General features: G+C 52.5%; 2 protein-coding genes across 18 annotated transcripts in view; one reads left to right on the plus strand and one right to left on the minus strand.

The window, feature by feature from the left end:
* Positions 1-211: 211 nt before the first annotated feature.
* On the plus strand, positions 212-8,630 carry DMAP1 (DNA methyltransferase 1 associated protein 1). Of its 6 annotated transcripts, none has more exons than XM_032494090.1 (12): positions 218-297; positions 518-627; positions 1,205-1,296; positions 1,561-1,756; positions 2,907-3,104; positions 6,444-6,602; positions 6,738-6,905; positions 7,111-7,296; positions 7,425-7,496; positions 7,776-7,848; positions 7,982-8,277; positions 8,519-8,630. In XM_032494090.1, exons 2-12 carry the CDS (start codon positions 523-525, stop codon positions 8,576-8,578), a joined length of 1,605 nt encoding a protein of 534 aa, XP_032349981.1. In that variant the 5' UTR covers positions 218-297; positions 518-522; the 3' UTR covers positions 8,579-8,630. The 6 variants fall into 6 exon arrangements, with proteins under 6 accessions (XP_032349983.1, XP_032349981.1, XP_032349982.1 ...); XM_032494089.1 differs by having other exon boundaries at positions 226-297; positions 478-627; XM_032494092.1 differs by lacking the exon at positions 1,205-1,296 and having other exon boundaries at positions 212-297.
* A 389-nt stretch (positions 8,631-9,019) lies between these two features.
* The window catches only part of ERI3 (ERI1 exoribonuclease family member 3), a 123,148-nt gene continuing 111,018 nt past the window's right edge, over positions 9,020-21,149 (minus strand). For 11 of the 12 annotated variants that reach the window (XR_004324974.1, XM_032494101.1, XM_032494104.1 and 8 more), the window contains one exon: positions 9,040-9,567. Coding sequence is in view for 10 of the 12 variants with exons in the window: in XM_032494101.1 (XP_032349992.1) it covers positions 9,485-9,567 (83 nt within the window). In the remaining 2 variants the exon portion in view is untranslated. Of the gene's footprint in view, positions 9,568-21,149 lie in introns of all 12 variants that reach the window. The other variant, XR_004324975.1, reaches the window with a different exon arrangement.

Consider the following 21,149-nt stretch of genomic DNA (forward strand, 5'->3'; position numbering starts at 1 on the left):
CAAGGCCACAGAGCTGTACAATCTCTTTTCATTGCCCGAAATGCGACGGAGCAACGTAAAGGGAAAATGCCAGAAAGCAGGCAGCGCAGGAAACCGGCGGGCTCATGGGAGCCAAGGACGCGGACAGGCTCCATGCGGTCAGTAATTTTCACAGTGGGTTGCCGCCCGGCTCCGTTTCCACTAAGCACAGACCGGAAGTGTTCCTGTCGGTCGCGTTTCTAACACGCACGACCGGAAGTTTCTGTCCGCGGCTTTGCGGGGATAGGGGAGCCTTCGGGCTGCAGTCAGAAAATCCAGGTGCGGAAACGCGGGGACTTAGGAGGCAGTTAGGGGCGTTAGGGAGACCCAGGCGGAGAGACACAGGCGGAGCCCGACCTGACTTGGGCCACCCTCGCCCTCGCGGTCTGCCTCTTCACCCCGCCCCCACTAGGGGCTGAAGTGGCTCCGCCCCCTGATCTGAGCCTGGTCCCCGGTCAGGCACTGACCCTTGACCTGGGGGCGCTCCCCCATCTCTCAGGCGCGATGGCTACAGGCGCGGATGTGAGAGACATTCTAGAGCTCGGGGGTCCAGAGGGGGATGCAGCTTCCGGGACCATCAGCAAGAAGGACATTATCAACCCGGACAAGGTAGCAGGGGTGCCTGAGAACGTTGGGTCGCGGGAGTGCAGTGGTGGGGAGGAATGACAACGTGACAACGTCAGAGAGCTGGGGGAGATGATGGGGTGCCACGCTTCTAGTGAGATGGGCGGTAAAAGATGTGACATAACGGGGTAGAGAATATGTGTCACCTTGATGAAACTGGGAAGGAGGAAGTGGGACATCCATAGAAAATGGTGGGGACCAAGAGGGTGGGACACTTGTAAGAGATGAAAAGACCTAGAGAGTGTGACACTTGGCAGGATATTGGGTCGGCGGGGGTCATCAAGTCGTTGTGACATGCTAAGAGATGGTGGAAAAGTATCTTCTGCTCTGACAGGTCAGGGCTCTCCCCAGGTGAGGTGGGGTGTGGAGAATGACCTGCTCAGACCTTAGGTGCCCCTTGAGTGGGTTTCTGTGCCTTCACAGTGTGTCATTATGTGTCATAGTGTGTATGTGTGTCATTGTACCTGTAGGTGCCTGTTTGTTCAGGGACTGAGCTGGGCTAAAGAATTTTCAGGGAAGGGAGTCTAGGCTGTGGTTCCTCTCCTGTGGTTTCCCTTCCCAGAAAAAGTCCAAGAAGTCTTCCGAGACCCTGACCTTCAAGAGGCCCGAGGGCATGCACCGGGAGGTCTATGCACTGCTCTACTCTGACAAGAAGCAAGTATTAGAATCCCAAGTCCCCCAGGCTCTGGCCCCTGACCACTCTCCATGTTCCTCATTCCTAATTTTCTTAGCCAATTTTCTCCCCGCCTTCCCTCCCCAGGCAGGGCTCCTGCTTGCTTAGTAGGATGCAGGAAGAACTCAGATCTCTCATTCCAGGACATGATTTCCTTGCTCTAGGGTAGATCAGCAACCTGTGTCTAAAGGCTCTCCATTCACTTTCTGACTCTAATCTCTCAACTCCCTAAACCCTTCTGCCAGAGATGCGCCCCCACTGCTACCCAGTGACACTGGTCAAGGCTACCGCACAGTGAAGGCCAAGTTGGGCTCCAAGAAGGTGCGGCCCTGGAAGTGGATGCCCTTCACCAACCCGGCCCGCAAGGATGGAGCCATGTTCTTCCACTGGCGACGGGCCGCTGAGGAGGGCAAGGACTACCCCTTCGCCAGGTTCAATAAGGTGAGCCACCACCACTTGGATGTATGCTAGGGTTGCGTGAGCTCTCTTCTCCCAGGGTTGGCTCCAGAGGCACGCTCAGGCCTGTCTCAACCGGGGTTACCCACTCAGTCCTCGGGGCAGATGCCTGCAGTGTGGAACCCTGATCTTTTCTGCCCATGGGATTCTGTCCTCCCCTGGACCAGCTCTATTTTTGGTGTGCTCTCTTGGTGCTTCAGATGTCGCTATTCCTTAGAGCTGTGGCCTTGGTGCTCTGCTCATCTTACTTTCTACTTTCTCCCTAATGTGTCTCATTTACTCTGTGGCCTCAGTGATCCTCTGTGTGCCACTGACCTCAATTTAGAACCTCCATTCCAGAGCACAGTTCCCACGTAAACAATCATTTACTTAAGTCTCTCCCTGAAGGCCCCACAGGTACTTCAGACCAAGTAGATGCCCTTGGGCAGAACTCATAATCTTCCGTCTATTCCCCACCCCCAAACCTGTTCCTCATATGGGTGAATGGCACCACTGTCCACCCAGTTGCCCAAACCAGACACTTGGGAATCATCGTTGACTTAGCTTCTCTCTTAGCTCTCACATTATTTCAGTCAACACCAGGACAAGGAAGGTAGGGGAAGACAGGTAACAAACATGTAAGCAAGTAAGTTGGATTCTTTCAAATAAGAGCCATCAATAAAATGAAACCAGGATACAAATGGAATATGAAATTAGATAAAGAATGAACTTGTGGGTGTAAGGGGAGGTCTAATTTAGATGGGGTCGTCAGGGAGGGCCTCTCTGAGATGCTGGCATTTGAACTTGACCTTAGTGATACATCCAGCATTGGATACATCCAGAATCAGCACTGCTGATTCTGCTTCCAGCGTAAATCACATCTCCCTTTGTTCTTCATCCTTATGCCAGCACCCTGGTCCAAGCTGGATTATCTCTAGTCTGGATTACTGAGGCTCAGATGGAGCAGGGCTTTGCCCAGACTCAGCCTGCCAGTGAGAAGCAGAGCTGAGCTGGGCTAGGATTTCCTCAGCCATTGTTTAAGCCAGTACACAATATGGCCCCCTAGTCCCTGCAGCTTGAAACAGCCTAGACTTCGAGCCTGAAAGCACTGAGGGCTTGAACCCAGGACTCCCAAGTCTGACTTCTTTCCCCTCAGCCAGTGTATCCACCTGCATGTGGACACCTCCCCTGGATGGCTCACAGGCTTCTCAGACTCAGCACATCCAGCTGTGACTCATCACTCTCCCCCACGTCCCCCGGCTGGTTTTCTTCCATCTCACCTCCATCCTTAGGCCCCTCAGGTCCAGTAGAGGGAGAGCCTGGAGATAAAAGATTGAGAAGGGAGAACCAAGAGGTAAGGCATTTGAGGCGAGGGAGGGGAGGCTGGATGAAACGAATCTGAGGTAAAGACGAAAGAGTATCCATTTTGTATTTAGTAAATGTTGCTCCGTGGCCAGTCAAGTCCAAGGCATTGAGGACACAAAAGTGAATCAGACACAATATCTGCCCTGGAGGAGCTCCCACGTTGTTGGGGCGCGGGAGACACAGGCAGTTACAGTCTGGTGGGATACCTGCTATATGGGAGGAACTGAGGGTCCAGGAAACTTCCTGGAGAAGTTAGAGCTTGAGTTCTCTTGAAGGACGTCACCAAGTGACTCTAGGGAAGGAGTGCAGTGACTTGTTCAGGCAGAGGGGACAACATGAGCAAAGGCATAAATGAAAAAGCAGTCACACATATGGGACACTGCGGGCACTTCCCTGTTGATGAGGCCTGTAGCCCGAGGTAGGACGTGGTGGGAGATGAGGCCTGCGAGGGCAGCAGGAATGGCCTTCTCTCCAATACTGCGCATTCCTGGGGTCCTGTTTTCAGCCCGTGGCTCCCCAGCCACTCTTGCTCACACCAGAGACACCGGCATTACCTGTGACAGCATCTTCCCTCACCCCTCGCATCCAGTTGTCCAGTCCTGTGATGTTTAAAGCTTCTCAAGTCCATGCCCTTTTCTCTACCTTCCACTGGTGCTGCTTCATTTCAGGCCTCTTCACTTGCCACCTGCATTATTTCTTAAACTTGCCGGCTGGTCTCCCAGGCTCCGGTTTCACCCCATCTGTCTTCATTGTTGGTCTTTATAAAAGAGAATCCTGACCTTCTACTCCTCTCTTTAAAAAAACTAACCTTATCAGCTCCCATCACCCCCAGGATGAATTCCAGCCTCCTCAGCGGGCACACAAGGCCTGCATAGCCCACCTCTGTCGGCTCTCCAGGCTCTCTTCTTGCCTCTCCCTCTCCCTCTCTCCTTGTTTACCTAACGTGTCCCGACTGCTAAGCCTGCACACACCAGGCTGTTTCTCTCTCATCACTGTCTGTGTTGCCCCCTCTGCCTAGGATTCTCTCCACTGCCTTCCCTCACCTTAAGACTGAACCAGGCCTCATTTACCTTTTCCCTGACAACCCTCGTCCCAGGCTGGATCAGGTGTCACTCATTACACCCCAGGCATACCTTTTTCGTCAGATTTGTCGCACTGTACTAAATTACTTTTCCATCTGGACTGTGAGCTCTGAGAAGGAAAGGCCCCTGTCTCTTTGATTCAGCATTGTGTCCTCAGCATAGGGCTAGCAGGCCCATGATAAATGTTTGCTGAATAAATGAACATCTCCCTGGTTTGACCATGAGCTTCTTGAGAGCAGGACTGGCTGCACAGTGCCTGAGTATATTTTTTAATTAAGTGGAACTGAAGTGCATAGGAGGGTTACTTAACCAACTGGGAAACCAGAGAAGCTTCCCAGAAGAGATGCTGTCTGAAAGAGATCAGAGGGACGAGAAGTTATCTAGGTTAAGGAATGTGGAAGTGGGAGGGCATTTCAGGCAAGAACAACAAAGGCTGAGGGGGAGAGCTTAGTATATTCCAGGGACTACTAGTCATTTGGCTGGAACTTAGGGCCCCTGAAGGACATTGGCTGCAGAGAGAGTCCACGTCATTCACCCGTGTGTTCATTGATTGATTCAGTAAATCTTCATCGATACCTTAAGTTTCCTGGTCCTGTGCTGAACCCTGAAGGTAGGAAATGAACCAGACTTGCTCTCAACGAGTTTGCAAATTATCTAGAAGGCACTTTTATCTTAGAGTAGCCTGGAGCCTTTGATGGGTTTCATAAGGGGTGGTTGGGTGACATGATCAGATATATATTCCAGAACAGTGATTCACAAATTATCTGTGATGAAGGACATTTAAAAAAAAATTTCCACTTTATCAGCGATTGATAAAGATTACCAAAAAAAAAAAAGACAAAATTACAAAAAAAGACAAAGTACAAGTCTGTGTTTCTTCATACTAGATTTAGCAACATACGATTGTTGTAAAATTGTTATAAAGGTTTCTAAATGCCTACTCTCAATTTCTATACATACCAGAGACCAGTGATAAGTTTGCAGTAGCACTGGTCTGCAGGCTGTCCTTCAAGTAGTACTGTTTGGAGAGATCACATCTCGGCTGCAGGTGGATAATTGCTTGGAGGAGGATTAAATGGAGGGAGAGAGACCAGTGGGGAGGCTGTTTCTCTACCCAGGCAAGTGGTAGTGGTGGTGTGGAGAGGGGTGGAGATAGAGAACCAGGAGGTAAAAGTCACAGATTTGGGGAAGGGGAAGGGTCAAGGATAAACATAGGAATTTAAGATGTCTCCTAGGTTTCTGGCTTGGGTACTGGTGACACTGAGATCTGGACTAAAGGAGATATAAGTTTGAGGGTGGGTGAGGAGCTCAGTACTGAACATATTAAGGTTTTTTTTTTAAAAAATTGAGGTATAATTGACATATATTAGCTTTAGGTGTACATAATGATTCAGTATGTATATATATTATATATATACATTATATATTATATATATATACATATATATATATATAGCAAAATGATCACCACAATAAGTCTAGTAAACATCTGTCACCTGAACATATTAAGGTCAAGGTGTATGTAGGACTTCCAATAGGAGTTGTCCAAGAGGGTTTTGAGAGCAGGTTCAGAGCTGGTGTGGTCTTTGATGAAGAAACTTCCCTGGTCCAGCCAAGCATTATCTTCTTCCTGGGGTCTCTGATGGACAGACCCAACTGAGGGTAGTGCTGTTTGTCCCTGAGGAGGTCTAGGGGACAGGAATTGGCAGGGACGCGTATGTTGCAAGTGGGATCCAGGTGCCTTTTCTGTAGAGACATGACCTTGATCAGCTCTAGGGAAGCTGCAAGTCTCACTGTCACCACTAGGTGGCAGGAGTGCTTCAGACAAGTGTTCCATGACTAGGGCTTGCTGGCCTTTCTCCACAGTTTAGCCATCTGCCCTACTCCAAAGTTGATCTTTGGACTCCACAGAAGCGCTTACATGTGGGCCCCTCACCTTAACCATGGGGTCAGGAGGATGTGTCCTGTTACGGAGGTTCTGGAGCTGAAGGTACGGTGAAGTTGGTCCTGGAGTGGATCTAGAGGCAGGCGACAGTTCTAAAGCCTTCCAAGGCCTTTGGTCAGTTTCCCTTCTCACTCTGGAACATCATCTCCAGGTGCCCGGTGCAGGGTCCCAGGCAGAGGATTTGCTTTGTCCCGCCCGGGGATTGGCAATAAACAGGAGGGGCTGTGGTGACAGGTTGCTAGAGCCCGCTGGACGTTCCCTGACATGGGTGTGCCCCTACCCTGTCCCTCTGTGCCTGTAGACTGTGCAGGTGCCCGTGTATTCAGAGCAGGAGTACCAGCTCTATCTTCACGATGACGCTTGGACAAAGGCAGAAACTGACCACCTCTTTGACCTCAGCCGCCGCTTTGACCTACGTTTTGTTGTTATCCACGACCGGTATGACCACCAGCAGTTCAAGGTGAGCTGGTGTCCTGCTGGCCTGCATTTGCACACGTGCCCAGCCCCCAGGCCTGGCGGGCCCACTACCTTCATGCTCTCCCTTCCATGTGCCTCCGAGTGTTCATCCTCCCTCCCCCTGTGTCTTTATCCTCAGAAGCGGTCTGTGGAGGACCTGAAAGAGCGGTACTACCACATCTGTGCCAAGCTTGCCAACGTGCGGGCGGTGCCGGGCACAGACCTCAAGATACCGGTATTTGATGCTGGGCACGAGCGACGGCGGAAGGAACAGCTGGAGCGTCTCTATAACCGGACCCCAGAGCAGGTCAGCCCCGAGCCCCACAAACTCTCCTCCGTGCCCTGAAAACCCCTCACCCATTGCTTCCACCTCCACCCCCTCAACTCCCTCACTGCAGGTCCCCTCCCTCTGCTCCTCCCGGCCCAGCCCTTCCTCTCACAGGCCGCCCTCCTCGCTCTCCCATCACTGCCCTGAGCGCCTCCCGCACCTCTCAGCATCTCTCACCGCCCAGGTGGCGGAGGAGGAGTACCTGCTACAGGAACTGCGCAAGATTGAGGCCCGGAAGAAGGAGCGGGAGAAGCGCAGCCAGGACCTGCAGAAGCTCATAACGGCGGCAGACACCACTGCCGAGCAGCGACGCACGGAACGCAAGGCCCCCAAGAAGAAGCTCCCCCAGAAAAAGGAGGCCGAGAAGCCGGTGTGGAGACTAAGTCAGCCCGGTGCAGGGTGGAGGGCTCTGAGAGTTCACAGAGCCAACAGGGGACTGGGACTAACCCTGGGCCCCCTCCCAGTGACTTCTGGGTCTCCACACCTCCTTCTTCCCAGGCTGTTCCTGAGACCGCGGGCATCAAGTTCCCAGACTTCAAGTCTGCGGGCGTCACGCTGCGGAGCCAGCGGGTATGTGTCACCTCCTTCGCTGTGTTTGGGCCCTGCACTCTGCGGCCGAGTGCTGCAGGCCGTTGAGCTGGAGCTGATGGAGGGGGACGCACCAGGATCCCGGGGGATGTGCCAGGCTGATCGCACAGCTTTCACTCTATTTTGCTTGCTGGCTGTTTGCTTTTGTGACCCCGAGCTGCCTCCAGGGGTTAACTTCTCTTCTGCTACCCCAACTGCCTTTAGTCCCCTTCATTCTAAACCGCTGTAGGGGAGAGGGCTTAGCTGCCTGGGTCATTGCAGATGAAACTGCCAAGCTCCGTGGGACAGAAGAAGATCAAGGCCCTGGAACAGATGCTGCTGGAGTTGGGTGTAGGTGAGTGCGAGGGCTGGGCCCACAAGATGTGCCCACCCAGGCAGGGAGGAAGGCTGGGTGGCGCGGGGCATTCCTGCTGCCGGCCTCCCACCACCCAGCCCTGCCCCTGTGCCTTCCACCCACCCGTCCGCAGAGCTGAGCCCGACGCCTACGGAGGAGCTGGTGCACATGTTCAATGAGCTGCGGAGTGACCTGGTGCTGCTCTATGAGCTCAAGCAGGCCTGCGCCAACTGCGAGTACGAGCTGCAGATGCTGCGGCACCGGCATGAGGCGCTGGCCCGGGCTGGTGTGCTGGGGGGCCCCGCCACACCGGCTTCGGGCCCGGCCCCCACCCCGGCGGAGCCAGCAGTGCCCGAACCGGGTCTCGGCCCCGACCCCAGCAAGGACACCATCATCGACGTGGTGGGCGCGCCCCTCACGCCCAATTCGGTAAGAGTCTGGACAGGCGGGGAGAGCAGGAACCGGCCCGCTAGCGAGCACACATGTGTGCGTGCACGAGTTCCGCCCCTCTCGTGCCTGCCGCAGAAATCATCACTCTGAGGGGCTCTGAGACCACGCTGAGGGAGTGGGTGGCCAGTGGGCATCACCTTCCCTAAGAGTGTGAAACACATGCACAAAGGCTGAATCCGGCCTTGCAGGCCATTGACCTCGGCTCTTTGTGTCTCCTCAGAGAAAGCGACGGGAGTCGGCCTCTAGCTCCTCTTCTGTGAAGAAAGCCAAGAAGCCATGAGAGGCCATACGGGTGTGGGAGGCTGCTGTGTAAATAGAGCTGCTGAGTTGGACTGGGCTGCTTCCTTTCCTTCCCACCACTTCTGATGCCCCTGACTGGGAGGGTGGGCAGGAGGGGGTCACCACACCCACTCCATGGGGTGGCACTAGGGCTTGCTGGCACTGAGGCCCTTAGCAGCTCCTTAAAACACTGACCCGTTTTGCCCAAACACCTGTACTCGGGAACACCCGTGGTTCAGCATTTGAGTGGTTCACGCACAGTTGTGGCCTTAGACCTAGCTACTTGGAACACCGCCTTGTGCTCAGACAGTCCCCATGGCTCTCTGCATATTTAGTGAGGGTCTCATAGGTGCTCCAGTGATGGCCAGCTCTACTGGTGGCCTTGAGCACACGTGCTCTAACCCCCGCACATCCAGGCAGCATCAGGCACAGCACAACCTGGTCCACACACACACCCAGGGCCTCGTTTCCCCGACTTTATTCAGTGGTACGTTCACAGCGGGGATGGGGGTAGACACAAGGTGGGGCCTGATCTGTCCTGGAGCCCTGGGGGCACCACACACCATGCACTACAGATGGGAGGGGGCACAGGGGGGCTCAGTGGCCCCAGCAGAAGCCTGTGTACCAGGGAGGAGATGGTGAAGAGGAGGTCCCCCAGCCCAAGCCCACAATGGGAGGGGCTGACACTGAGCTGAGGTTGAGGGGTGGGGATGGGGGGCACGAAGTGTCTGTTCCAGAGGGGCCAAGTGGCCAAGCCTTACCCAGGGCACAAGCTCACAGGGCAGGCTGGGGGACACTCTGGACGTAGAGCTGTGCCACTCTCCTTTTGCCCCTCTGGTGAGGGAGAGGAGGGCTCTGAGCTGGGCCAAGCAGCTACCCTGTCCTGCCCCATCCCGTCCTCGGCCAGTCAGAACGGCTTTGATGTCTGCTTGAAGATGAAGCCTCGATATGCCAGAGTCTTCATGATGTTGGCAATGTTCTTGCAGTCATCTAAAAAGAGGAAGAGGAGACGATTTAGATGGGCCCCAGACCCTTCCCCTCTGGGCCCAGAGGTGCTCTTACACAGGTGGGGGTAGGAAGCAGGGCTGGATTCAGCAGCCACAGGCTCTACACCAGGGGGTCCTGTCCCCAGGTGGCAGCATCTCCAGCTTCAGGTTGAGCTGGGTGATGGTGGGCCGGCAGAAGCCTGGTCTCAGTGCTTCTCAGCCCCATAATTCATGCTGGAAATTGGCCGGCGTGTCCCGCCCCGGCCCCAGCGGTGATGTATGGGCGCCGTCGCAGTAAGAAAAAGGCAGAGTAAATGTGTAATTTCTCCCTTGACGGCCCCTGGCCGCTGGGCGATTCTTCTTGTTGCCGCCGCGTGGGGACGGCCCGTCCGCCACACTCCGTCTTCCCGCCACCCGCCTTGATGTCTCCATTTCATTACTGTGCGGCCATTCATCACGCCCACGGCCAGGGTGACTTTGCCGGCACTTGCGTGTGTGTGGGAGATGTGGCCCAGGCCATAATCACTGGTGACAAGGCACATGCCTCGGCACTTCCAGGCCAGGGCCCCAGGTTTGCCTGCTCCAACAGCCACCCGCCTGGGTGCCTGCTCCTGTGCAGCCCAGGCCGGTGGAGAGGAGCCAGGCTTGTGGTCCTCCGACACCCTGGCCAGCAGCATTCTACTGGGCACACCTGTGTAGCTCAGCCCAAGCCCTGCCTCTCCCACCCTGGCAGGCGTGCTGGTCAGGCTTCTGCCCTGTCTCTGGCTGTATCTCAGATGAAAGATGTCTGTGCCAGCCAAACCCTGCCACAGCAGTTTCTGCAGTACTGGTCCCTATGAGAAATTCCATGGTGAAAACGCTATAGTCCCTGTGGCTGCAGGAACAGGTACTCCTGGGGCCTCAGTATCATGGCATAGGCCAGGATGCCCTTCACCTGCCTCCCCTTTCACCCCTGTCCCACTGCCCATGGATGCCCCTGAGATGTAACCAGGACCTCAGCGACAGCAGCCCCCATGGGATCGATGCTGTGATTGCAAAAGCACTGTATGTCGATGTCCTAATCAGGTGTGTGCGGGGGTGGGTAAGGTCCAGGTGAGGTCAGGAGGCCCCTGCATCTGTCAAGGACCAACCTCCTCTACTGAGCTTGCCATCCCCTTAGACTAGTAAAGGGGACCCAGCAGAGCTAGAAAAAGACTTGTGGGAGTGGGAGGAGTCTGGTCAGGCCAGGCCTGTATCAGCCAGGCGGCAGCTTTGCAGACCTTGCACAGAGCAGATAAGCTCTCTGGGTCTGGCCAGACAAGTCACAGAGGGTCCTGTCTCTCCCAGCTCAATATGAAAGTAGCCATGGTGGGTGTGGGCATGGACAGGTGACCCAGGCACAGGGACACCTTGTTCTCCAGGCACTCAGAAGCCATGAGGGCTGGTCTGAGGCAGAACAGTGGGAAGACAGATGGGTGGGTAGTGGCGGCCATGGCAACTCCAGACGTGACCCATCCCTGTGGTTTATGGGCCGGACACACGCCCCGCTCAGCTGAGGCCCCATCATTTGTCTCCCTTAGTGTGTATGCCTGTGCTGTGGGGTAGAGGGTGGAGGGAGAGGCCGCGATAGGAGCTAGGCAGTTGACAGGAGGGGGAACGGGGCAGGAATGGCTGTGCAGGAGAGGTGGGGGTGGGACAGCACTGGCTTGGGAGTGAGAAAGGTTTATGACAGGGTCCAGAGGCTGTGATGGCACCACTGAAAGGGCCACGATAGGGTGATTTTCTTCCCAAGTGAGTCTGGCCTTGTCAGGGCACCTCCAATCCTTCCTGTCTCCGGGACTCTGGGGACCATGGCCGCTGTGCATATTAAGAATAAGTCTCCTCGTTATCTGCAATTACCCAGCGGCCACACACCTCATTTCTTCCAGCAGAAAAGAAAATTAGTTTTCTATTGACTTCATCTGGCTCCTCCCTCATTGCTGGACAAATCGTTCAATCTGCCTCCCCTGGCCCAAGTGAATGTGCCCAGCCCCTCCCCGCAGGCCACCAGCCACCCAGTGGGTGAGCAGTGACCTTGCACCTGTGCCTGGTCCGGGGCTGGGGGAAGGTCATGTGCCCCAGCCTTGTCCCTGCCCTCTGCCCCCTCCACACACCAGATGGCTTCATCCACACCTTGAGCTTCAGCTACACCTGAAGATCACTGTCTCCATCCTGGACCTCTCTCCTGAGCTCCACACCACAGATCCAAATGCCTCTGGAACATCTCTTTCTAGATATCCATACAAACTCAAAACGTCTGCTAATGAACTAATTTTCTCCCTCAAGCTTCTTCACTCCCCTGTGTTCTCCATCCCAGTGAATGGCACCCTGAAATGTCCCCAAAAAAACCTGATTCAAGCTTGACACCCTGCCCTCTCTCTCCCCGACTCCCCAAATCCGACTGAGTATGAACTGTGGGTTTTATCTCCTCACTCTCTGTCTAACCATCCACTTCCTTTCATTCCAGCACCCACCTCCCAGTCCGGACCCCCGCATCTCTTACTCTCACAACAGCAGCTGGTCCTCTTTCTTCTGCCTTTAATCCATTCTCTTGTAGCCAAAGTGATCTTTCTCACACAAATCTGATCACGTTCTTTTCTCTTTAAATCCCTTCAGTGGCTCCCTTGCCCTCAGTTTCAAGTCACACACTCTTTAGTATGACTTTAAGGTAAAGGCCTGCAAAAGCAGATCCCTGCTCTCTGGCGTAGCCCCTGCCAGAACACTTGGGGAAACCACTTGTCACTTGTGTCACAAAGTCTGACTACTGACCCTGTCTGCCAGGGATTCTGGAGTCTAACTTGTTGCCACTGGTCTCCTACAATGCAGACAGAGACCCAGACTGGGGAAGACACATTCCAGCTCACCTAGCAAGTCAGCGGTACAGTTCTTTCTGAATGGGCTTCCAGCCCTGGAAGCCCCCCTGAGTGCAACCCACTGATTACACAGAGATAAATCTGGGGCTTTTTAGAGACCAAAAGTTCAGAGAGAGCAGCAGGGAGCCTGGTGACAACACGACCTCCTGGAGAGTCCTCTCCTGAAGCCCTGGGGCCACCTGGGCCAGCAGCCCCAACTTCTGGCACCTCACTCAGCTAGTGAGGCCAGCTGGAGGCTGTTCTGGGGTAGGTGGGGACAGCCTTGTGCCCACAATAGAGCCCTCCGAGAGCTGGTCTTCCTCATCTCCAAATCCTAGAAGACTAACCTGTTTTTATGTTCCTGCAGAGTCATCAACTTGTGACAAGATGACCCTCTTCTTTTTTGGGCATTAATATTCTTAATGTTGGAATTAATTCTTAATGTTTTTATACTTAATGTTTTGTATACTGGGACAGTAATGGGAGAGGTGCCGCTGCATAAATCCCTCCGAGAGGAGTGGGGCCAGCATCTAGCAAAGGATGAGCTTGGTGGCTGGGCCCAAGGGTAGTCAAATATCTGCTTGGCAAAGTAGCTGCTAGTGGAAGGTGGTTCAGATGGCTTAGGACACCCAGGGAGAACTCACACAGGGCAAGCACCTGAGGCTGACAGGCTCCAGGTGGCTGCACTTGACTGGGAACTGAACGGTAGAGGACAGGATGCAGAGCCTGGGCTAGGGCCACCCTCAGGAAGGAAGGGGCCCGAGGAAACTCTCAGAGGACCACTTATTCATGCACTCATTCATTCAGCAAATACACGCTGACACCTTCTGTGTGCTGGGTGCACATGGCCATGCTGGGCCACAGGGCTGCAGACTCTGTAGCTCCCTGACCTCAGGAGCTCAGAGACTGTGCCTCTAAGTGGTGCAGTGTGAGCAGTGCTATGAGAAAAGGAGGTGCAAAAAAACCCGTGCTCAGTCTGTGGGTCAGGAAAGGGTTCCTGGGAAGACGAGGTTAAGTATGTGGAGGGGCCTAGCCAGCAAGCTGGGGTCGAGGGGAGGTGTTCTCAGCATAGTAGACAGCCCACACACACTTCTGGAGGGGGAATATGGAGTGTCCCCCCAGAATTTAAGTTTAGCAGGTCGTGGGGGTGATGAAGAGGCAGGGGAGTGGTAAGACATGAAGGCGGCGAGGTTAGTAGTGACTAGCTAGAGGAAACCCTGCAGAGCCCCGAATGCCAAACTAAGCAGCTTATAATTTTATTATTATGGGAATGATGGGGAGACACTCACATGTTTAAGGAGGCACATGACCAGACCTGTGTTTCAGAATTATCTTTTGAGGACTGGAGGGGTTAACCCCGAAGGCAGAGACGCCAACTAGCAGATTGTAGTATGTATTTCTGGTCCAGGACTAGGCCAGTGGCAGTGGAGATGGAGGTGCATATACATTGTTGATGTGGAGAAGTGGATGGAGGCAAGAGACTTTTAGGGAACAGAATGAGCAAGGCTGGATGAGGGGACTGGGAGGGCTGAGTCTAGGATTTGAGTGCCACTCACTGAGAGAGGGTAAACCAGAGAAGGTGCAAGTTTGGGGCAGCAATGAACTTAGCTTTGGATGTGTTAAGTCTTGAGATTCCTATGGGACATCTAACCTTATCAGGCATCTCCTTTGTGGCTTCTAGGCTTTATATCTTGCTTAAACAGGCCTTCCCTATCCCAGTGTTATTAGAAAACTATCATATTTTCTTCTAATACTTTCAGCTTTTATATTTAACTTTTGAATCGGCCTGGAGTTTATTTTGTATGTGGTGAGAAACAGATCTAACTTTATCTTTCCGCTAGTAGATCTAGCCAGTTGTCCTGTCACTGACTGAACTGTCCACACTTTCCCTGCACATTTGGAATGATGCCTCTCTCCTACACACAACTCGGATATGTGGATCTGTCAGAGCCAGAGAGAGAATGAACATGACATGATCAGAGGCAAGCCGGACTTAGAGGACATTAGGAGCAGCGGGGGTGACAAGCCGCTGACCGTATGGGGTCATGAGGCAGTGTGGCCTGGAGGAAGACTCAGACACAACCTAAAGCCTCTTGCCTAAAAAGCTCAGCCTGGCGATGCAGCTTACTAGTGATCTCTGGGAGCTGGTGAGGGACAAGGCCAGAGCCCACGGAGCAGGGACCATGGTAAGGAAAAAAGAGCAAGAACCCCGGTTGTGTCGACATTCTAGAACCTCATTTTGCTGCCACCTCTTCCTGTGTCTGTTTGGACATCCTGGCAGCAGCATGCCTGAACGCAAAGGGCCAGTGGGACTGCTAGATCAAATATGTCTCCAGCCTCACGTGGGACACACTTACACGAAAAGATTATTTGTTATTTATCTGAAATTTGAATTTAACTGGTGTCCTATATTTTTATTTGCTACATTGGCAACTCTGTGCTGGGGCCCAGCATCTCAAGCTACGGCTGGGTGCAGTTCAGGGCACAACAGCAAATGGGAGCTCAGGAGACAGGAGGCTACGGCAGGGAATTTAGGACAAAACCAGCAGAGGGGCCCCTTTATATCCTTAGATTCTGGGTTCAAATCCAACTCCATCATTTAATAACTAAACTTAAGCAATTAGAGTACTTCATTTAACCTCTCTATGCTTTGGATTCTTCTTCTCTAAAATGGGAATAATAATGGTAATTATAGCAACTACTTCCCTCAAAGGGTTGTTAAAAAGATGAAATGAATTTTTATTTGTGAAGTGCTTAAAACAGTGGCTGGGTTAGTTATTATTATTAGTATTGGTGTTATTCCAATAATATCCAGTAATAATATTGTTATTCCAAAAGAAATACCCTGATATCCTCCAACCCCTGTTCCTTGCTCCAGATGTGGCCCACAGTCCTCTTGGCCCACCCGACACACCCCACAGACACAGAGTCCCTTCTCCCCACAGACACAGCTCCCCCACCTCCTCCCAGACAGAGCCCTTAGAGCCTCAAAGCCAAACTGACCCCTTCCTCTGGCCCCTCCCCACGTCCCCCCTCCACCCCACCGAGGTGCCTGGAGGTGCCACAGGGCTGATGGTGAAGGATGACGGTGGTTCCACAATAAGGGGAAAAGGCAATTTCATCTTGATTAGCAGGCGATTTCTCTCTCCGTAATAAGCGTGCTCCAAATAATTAGCGTGTTTTACGTAATAATGAAATTACAGAAATGCAGTCCACTTATTCAAACAACTCACCATTACCATATTTTTAAATATTAGACTTAATTAGAGTTTATCACTTCAGAGAAGTATGCGGACCGAAGATGTTTTTAAAAAAATCCTCATAAAGTGTTTATTAAGCGCTGGTAAAGCTGGGATAATGATGTGTTTGGAAATTAAGGCAATCAAACACTTACTGCCGCTCCTGGAGGCCGGGCATGGAAATGAGGCCATTACACGCCCATTACCCGCCAGCTCACAGCCACTTGGGGGGCAGGGAGAGGATGCGCCTGGCCGAGAGGGCGTAGTGCCCAGAAATGCCTGTGCCAACAGCCCACAAAGGCCTGATCAGTAGGCACAGAGTCACTTACATGACATTTGGCCACTAGGGGCCCAACTCAGACTTGGCCAGGCAAAGACTGGACTGATCCCAAATGCCAAAGAAGACACGCAAGACCAGCCCGGACCCAGACTCCCAGGTCTGGCAGGAAGTGTCAACTCCCTACAAACCCCAGTGCAGAGTGGGGCCAGGGGCCAGGTCAGAAAGCCAGAGAGGTCAATCAGAGGAGGCAGAGGCTGAGGAAGCTACAGATCCAGTGCAGGTGTCCACTCCCAACTCTGGGCCACACAGGAAGGGGCATCGGAGTGGCATTGAAGGGTCTAGGAGGAAGCTGGGGGACTGAGCTGGGAGCCAAAGATGCAGAGGAGCCAGGGGCCAGGCTCGGGAACACACCTGGGGACAGAGCCAGATCGGGAAAGCAGGCAAGAAGGGTGGCGGGAGAGGAGCTGGTGGCTCCAGGCCCCATTTATCCCGGTGAATAACTAATTCCAGAATTTATAGTGCTGGGTTTTTGTTCTGTGGCCATTTATATCTGCGAGGGGAGGAAATGAAGAGGCAGCGCGGACGCCACATCTTTCTGTGTTATTGCTTGTCTGCCATTTGCAAATCATTATTAATTGTGGGCCCTGGTGGCGGGCCGGGTGGGGGCCGGGCTGGGTACATCCACATAGCTCTTCATCAAGGACCCCAGCCGCTGCCCCAGAGAGCCAATTACCCCGCCCTGATTGGGATCAGATAAAGAGGGAATTTTTACAAATTAGGGAATAAATAGAATTTCCACACAGGGCGCGGGCAGGACCTGAGAGGCTGTAATGAAAAACCATCCGTCACCATCAGTGCGGGCCGGGCACGGAGCCCCGGCACTCCCTCCCCTTGTGGGCCCGCCCTGATGCTCAGGGGCCTGGGCGGACAGGTCTAAGGACATCCCAACCCCTCCAGGGCCCATAAGCTGGGAGAGGAGTTCTCAGTGGGGCGCGTGTATACCCTCTGAGCTCCAGCTCTGACTCTGTCCCCAGTGCTGCCTCTCCTTCAGGGCCGTGACAAAGAGGAGACTGAGGCAGACCCCAAGAAAGGCCAGAGTTGGGGACCACGGGGCAAAGACCACATCCATGCCCCTCCAGCTATGGCAGCCCTAGGGCAGAGCCCTGGCCCATGGACCACTCACTCTGGGCTCCCATTAGCGCTCCTCCCCCTGGATCATTAAATATGTATATCTTATTACACGCCTTGTTAGAGTATCGAGCTCTATTGACTGATGATAAATCCTGAGCCTCGTCCTGGCCATAAATTTATCTGGAGATGATGAAGACTCAATAATCTAGTCAGGCAGATAATATCATCGGGCCTTAAAAAAGATCATTACATTATATGTCAGAATTAAAAGTGAAATACGCCGTAGTAACAGGGCGGCTGCCCTGGCCATTACAACGGGTGCCGTCTCCCCCCACTCGTCCTCGGCCAAGGGCCCAACCAGGTAGAAGAGCCAAGAAGCCTCGCCCTCCTCTTGGCTCTGGGATGCCACAGTTAAAAGTGCCGGATAACCTAAGGCCGAGAGAAGGGGACCTGGTTTTGGAGGGGAGAGGGGAAGAGCGGGCTACTGAGAATAGCTGAGGACCGTCTGCCACACCTGGCAGCCACCTCTGCCCCAACCAAGCTCCCACCCTACCCTGTCCCTAGGGGTCTCCCATGGGACTGTCTTCTGGGGGTCCTTGAGCGGCTCCAACTGGAAGGTGACAGGGCTTCCCTGCCTTCTAGAATGGCCTGACTAGTCGGGGCAGATTCTTTCCAAAATGGAGACACTGGGATACAGAGAGGTTAGGCTACTTGTCCATATGCCCCAGGTGCCTGTGACCTGGCCCCAGACCCCTGTGCCAGCAGCCTAGCCAAAGCCTTTTTTGTGAGCATGTGCAGTCATTTCAGACCACTCCTACCTCCTCCCCAAGAGCCCTGCCTGTTACGGCCTCTACATCCTGTCCTTTAAGAAGCTAGCTGCCAGACTTCTGTCCTTTGACCTCAGCACAACTATCTCCATTGTATCTGTCCTTCACCCATTTCCACAGTCACACTCTCTGCCTTGTTAACATCCTCTACTGCTCTTCTTTTGAAATATGAAACGCAAATATCCCTAGTTACTGACAATAATACGCCTTTTCTTTCATCTCACTGGAACCTCGAAACCATTTATACCCCTACTCTCTCCAGATACACCCCGCTCCTGTCTTTGCCTGTTTCCCCGTCCACTTTGGCTGCCTACGCCACAGGCACGCCCTTTCTGCAGAGCCGGCTCCTCCTTCCCTGACCCTCAGCCACAGGTTTAGGAGCGGCCGCATGTTCTGGCTACTGGGATCTGAGTGTAGGTTTGCTGAAGATCTTCAAGGAAAATTTCTTCATTCTTAAGAAGACAGGTGAAGTGCGGGGGAAGGGGAATAGTCCTTTATATTCTGCTGGATGTCTTCAAGTCTGCACATAATGTCTGGGACTGCAGAAACCATCTTCAAACCTTGAGGGGAGTTAGTCTGTGAAGAACATGCTGAAGATAAACGAACAGGAAAGTGGAAAAAATCCGGGTCCGTGATGACACTGCTGAGATGCTGAATTAAACAAAACTAGGATAACCTTACTTCTTTTGTGAGGTGGTAAATCCTCTTGTTATTTAAGATTTAAACTGGGTTTTCTTTTTCTTGGAGCCAAAAGCATACTACCTGGTACAGAATGCAAAGGCAGGAAAGAGAATGACAAAACAGATGGAGAGCGGGCAAAGGGCAACGAGGACACTGTTTCAGGGTAGGAAGTTGGTAACCCTTGTTATGCTCTCTTGAAACATTTGCTCAAATTGTTTCCTGCTCTATCTCAGGACACAGGCCACATTATTAAAAAGGCCAAAGGAGTCAAGCTTAGACAGGAACCCAGGTGAAAACAAAGGGAAGAGCATAAAAATCTTTTCTTAGTAAAATTGTATGTCTGTGACTTGTAATTTAAGTTGCCTTTTTATAAGCCCCACGGCAACACAAGGTCATGAGACTCAAAGCTTCTTTCTCCCCTACACTTCTTAGCATGTTGCTTACAATTTCTAGGTTATCTCATGGTCCAATATGGCTGCTGGAGCTCCAATCATCACATCCACATTTTGGAAAGAGGAAGAAGGAAAAAGCAAGAATAATGTACTTTCTAACTGAGTCTCTTCCCTTTCAGTATTGTTCCTGGAGGTTCCACACAACACTTTTCCTGAATCTCACTAGCCAGAACTCAGAGACATAACCATATCTAGCTGTATGAGAAACTAAAAAAGTAGCCTTTTAACTGGGTATACCTGCTGCACCTGATTATACAGGGGCCCTATTCAATAAAGAAGGTCAATGGATATTGGGTACATACCAAGCAGTTTCTGTCCTAGCAACATAACTGATACACCTCACTTTGGAGCTTGGATTCCATGGCCCGTTAACTCAATCCTTTCCTGCCAAGTCTCAACTCTCTTGCTCCCTTTTCCTTCCACGACCCTTGCCTGGAAAAACACAGACTCTGCCTTCTCTATGCCTGCATCTGGGCTGAGGGTGATCAGAGAAAGTCGCAACCTTACAGATTCATGCCACTCATAAAATCATAGTCATCAGCCTCAACTGGGTGTATAAAACTGCCCAGCCAATCTTCTATGTTCCTCATCAGTGCGCACGCTCTCTCCCTCCTTCTCCCTCGTGACAATTTCAAATTTCTCTACTTTCTACAAATCTCAAGCCCCCTACTCCCAACATCGCCCCTGACCCCTCACCCACAGTCTTGTCTCCTACTTCACAGGAAACACAGAAGCCAGCCCGCTGCGCCTATGCCAGTCCTTACTTATCCTGATACTAGGGGACCTGTCTGGATGTCACTTCTGAAACCCATCCCCTCATTCCACCTGGCTTCTGGAGTCTAACCTGGTTGCCTTTTCTGGGGCCTTATGTTATGAGTGACCCCCTTTCTCTCTGACAAAGCTTCAATTGCTTCTTCTGTAATGCCTCCTTCACATAAGCATGTAAATATATTAAATCTCTCCCATCTTTAAAAGCAAGTTCCCTCTAACTCCTTTTCCCTTGTGGCTAGGACCCAATCTCTCCTCCCTTTGGCAGCCAAACTTCTGAGTCGTTAGCATGCAAGGTCCCATTTCCTCACTTCCTGCCCTGCGATATGATTCCCCCACCAGCTCCGTACCAAACTTTCTCTAATGATGCTTATGGCCTCACGGGGCTGAAGTCCAACAGCAGCTTTTCAGGTTTGGATCGACCCACAGACTGACTCATGCTGTGAAACTCTTCTCTGTTTCAGTGACACCACCTTTTCTCCTGACCACCCTAAGATGTGGGTGTTGCTCAGAGTGGTCACGGGCCTTTTTCCCTTTTCACTCTCTGCACTCTCCCTGGGCAAACTTATCCACCCCTAAGCTTTATTTACCATATATTTTCCAACAGTTTTTAAACCTGTATTCCTACTACCACCATTCTGGTCCAGGGTGCCACCCTCGCTCATCCAGGTGACAGCAGTGCCCCAGCCAATCTCCTCCATGGTGTCCTACGCCACACATCTGGTCATTGCACTCCCTGTCTTAAAACCCCTCAGTGATCCTGGAACAGAAAGGACATAAGTGGAAACTGGTGAAACTGAAAAAAGGCATTTAGTCTAGTTAATAGGAAAGAACCAATGTTAATTGCCTCGTGCTGATTACTGAGCTGTGATTATGTAAGATGCTAATATTAGGGAAAGCTGGATAAGATATATATATATAGAAACTCTTCTGCAAATGTAAAATTAGTTCCAAGTAAAAAGTTTAGGAGTTAATAATTAAAACAACAACCAGCCACCAGCACCAGTGCCTCCAATGGTGCCCCCCTGCTCTCAGGATAGCGCCCAGACTCCTTCATTAAGTTCCGGGGCTCTGCCCCGGTGTCCCTCTTGGGCCTCATCTTGCCCACTCTCTCCTCTGCCTTGCCTCTCAGCTTTTTCACCTGCTCTCCCTATGGTTTCCTGAGGTGCCTCACCTGGGTCCCCACGCTGGCATTAGGAACCCCTTCTATGTGTTCCCACAGCACCCGAAGTTCCCCCTGCCAGACCACAAACCCCCAGAGGGCACAGATTTTCTCTCCACGGAGACCCTCAGTAAACATGTACTAACAGAAGGAAGGACTAGGGGAAAAGAAAGAGG

Source organism: Camelus ferus, chromosome 13 (genome assembly GCF_009834535.1).
Source record: "Camelus ferus isolate YT-003-E chromosome 13, BCGSAC_Cfer_1.0, whole genome shotgun sequence".
Lineage (NCBI taxonomy): Eukaryota > Metazoa > Chordata > Mammalia > Artiodactyla > Camelidae > Camelus > Camelus ferus.

What these genes read in the sequence shown, in the direction of transcription:
- DMAP1 (XM_032494090.1), top strand. Translation starts at nt 523, where the DNA reads ATGGCTACAGGCGCGGATGTGAGAGACATTCTAGAGCTCGGGGGTCCA. An exon ending in TGAGAAGGGAGAACCAAGAG is followed by an intron (nt 3,105 to 6,443) that starts GTAAGGCATTTG and finishes CTGTGCCTGTAG; the next exon opens with ACTGTGCAGGTGCCCGTGTA. An exon ending in CGCCCCTCACGCCCAATTCG is followed by an intron (nt 8,278 to 8,518) that starts GTAAGAGTCTGG and finishes GTGTCTCCTCAG; the next exon opens with AGAAAGCGACGGGAGTCGGC.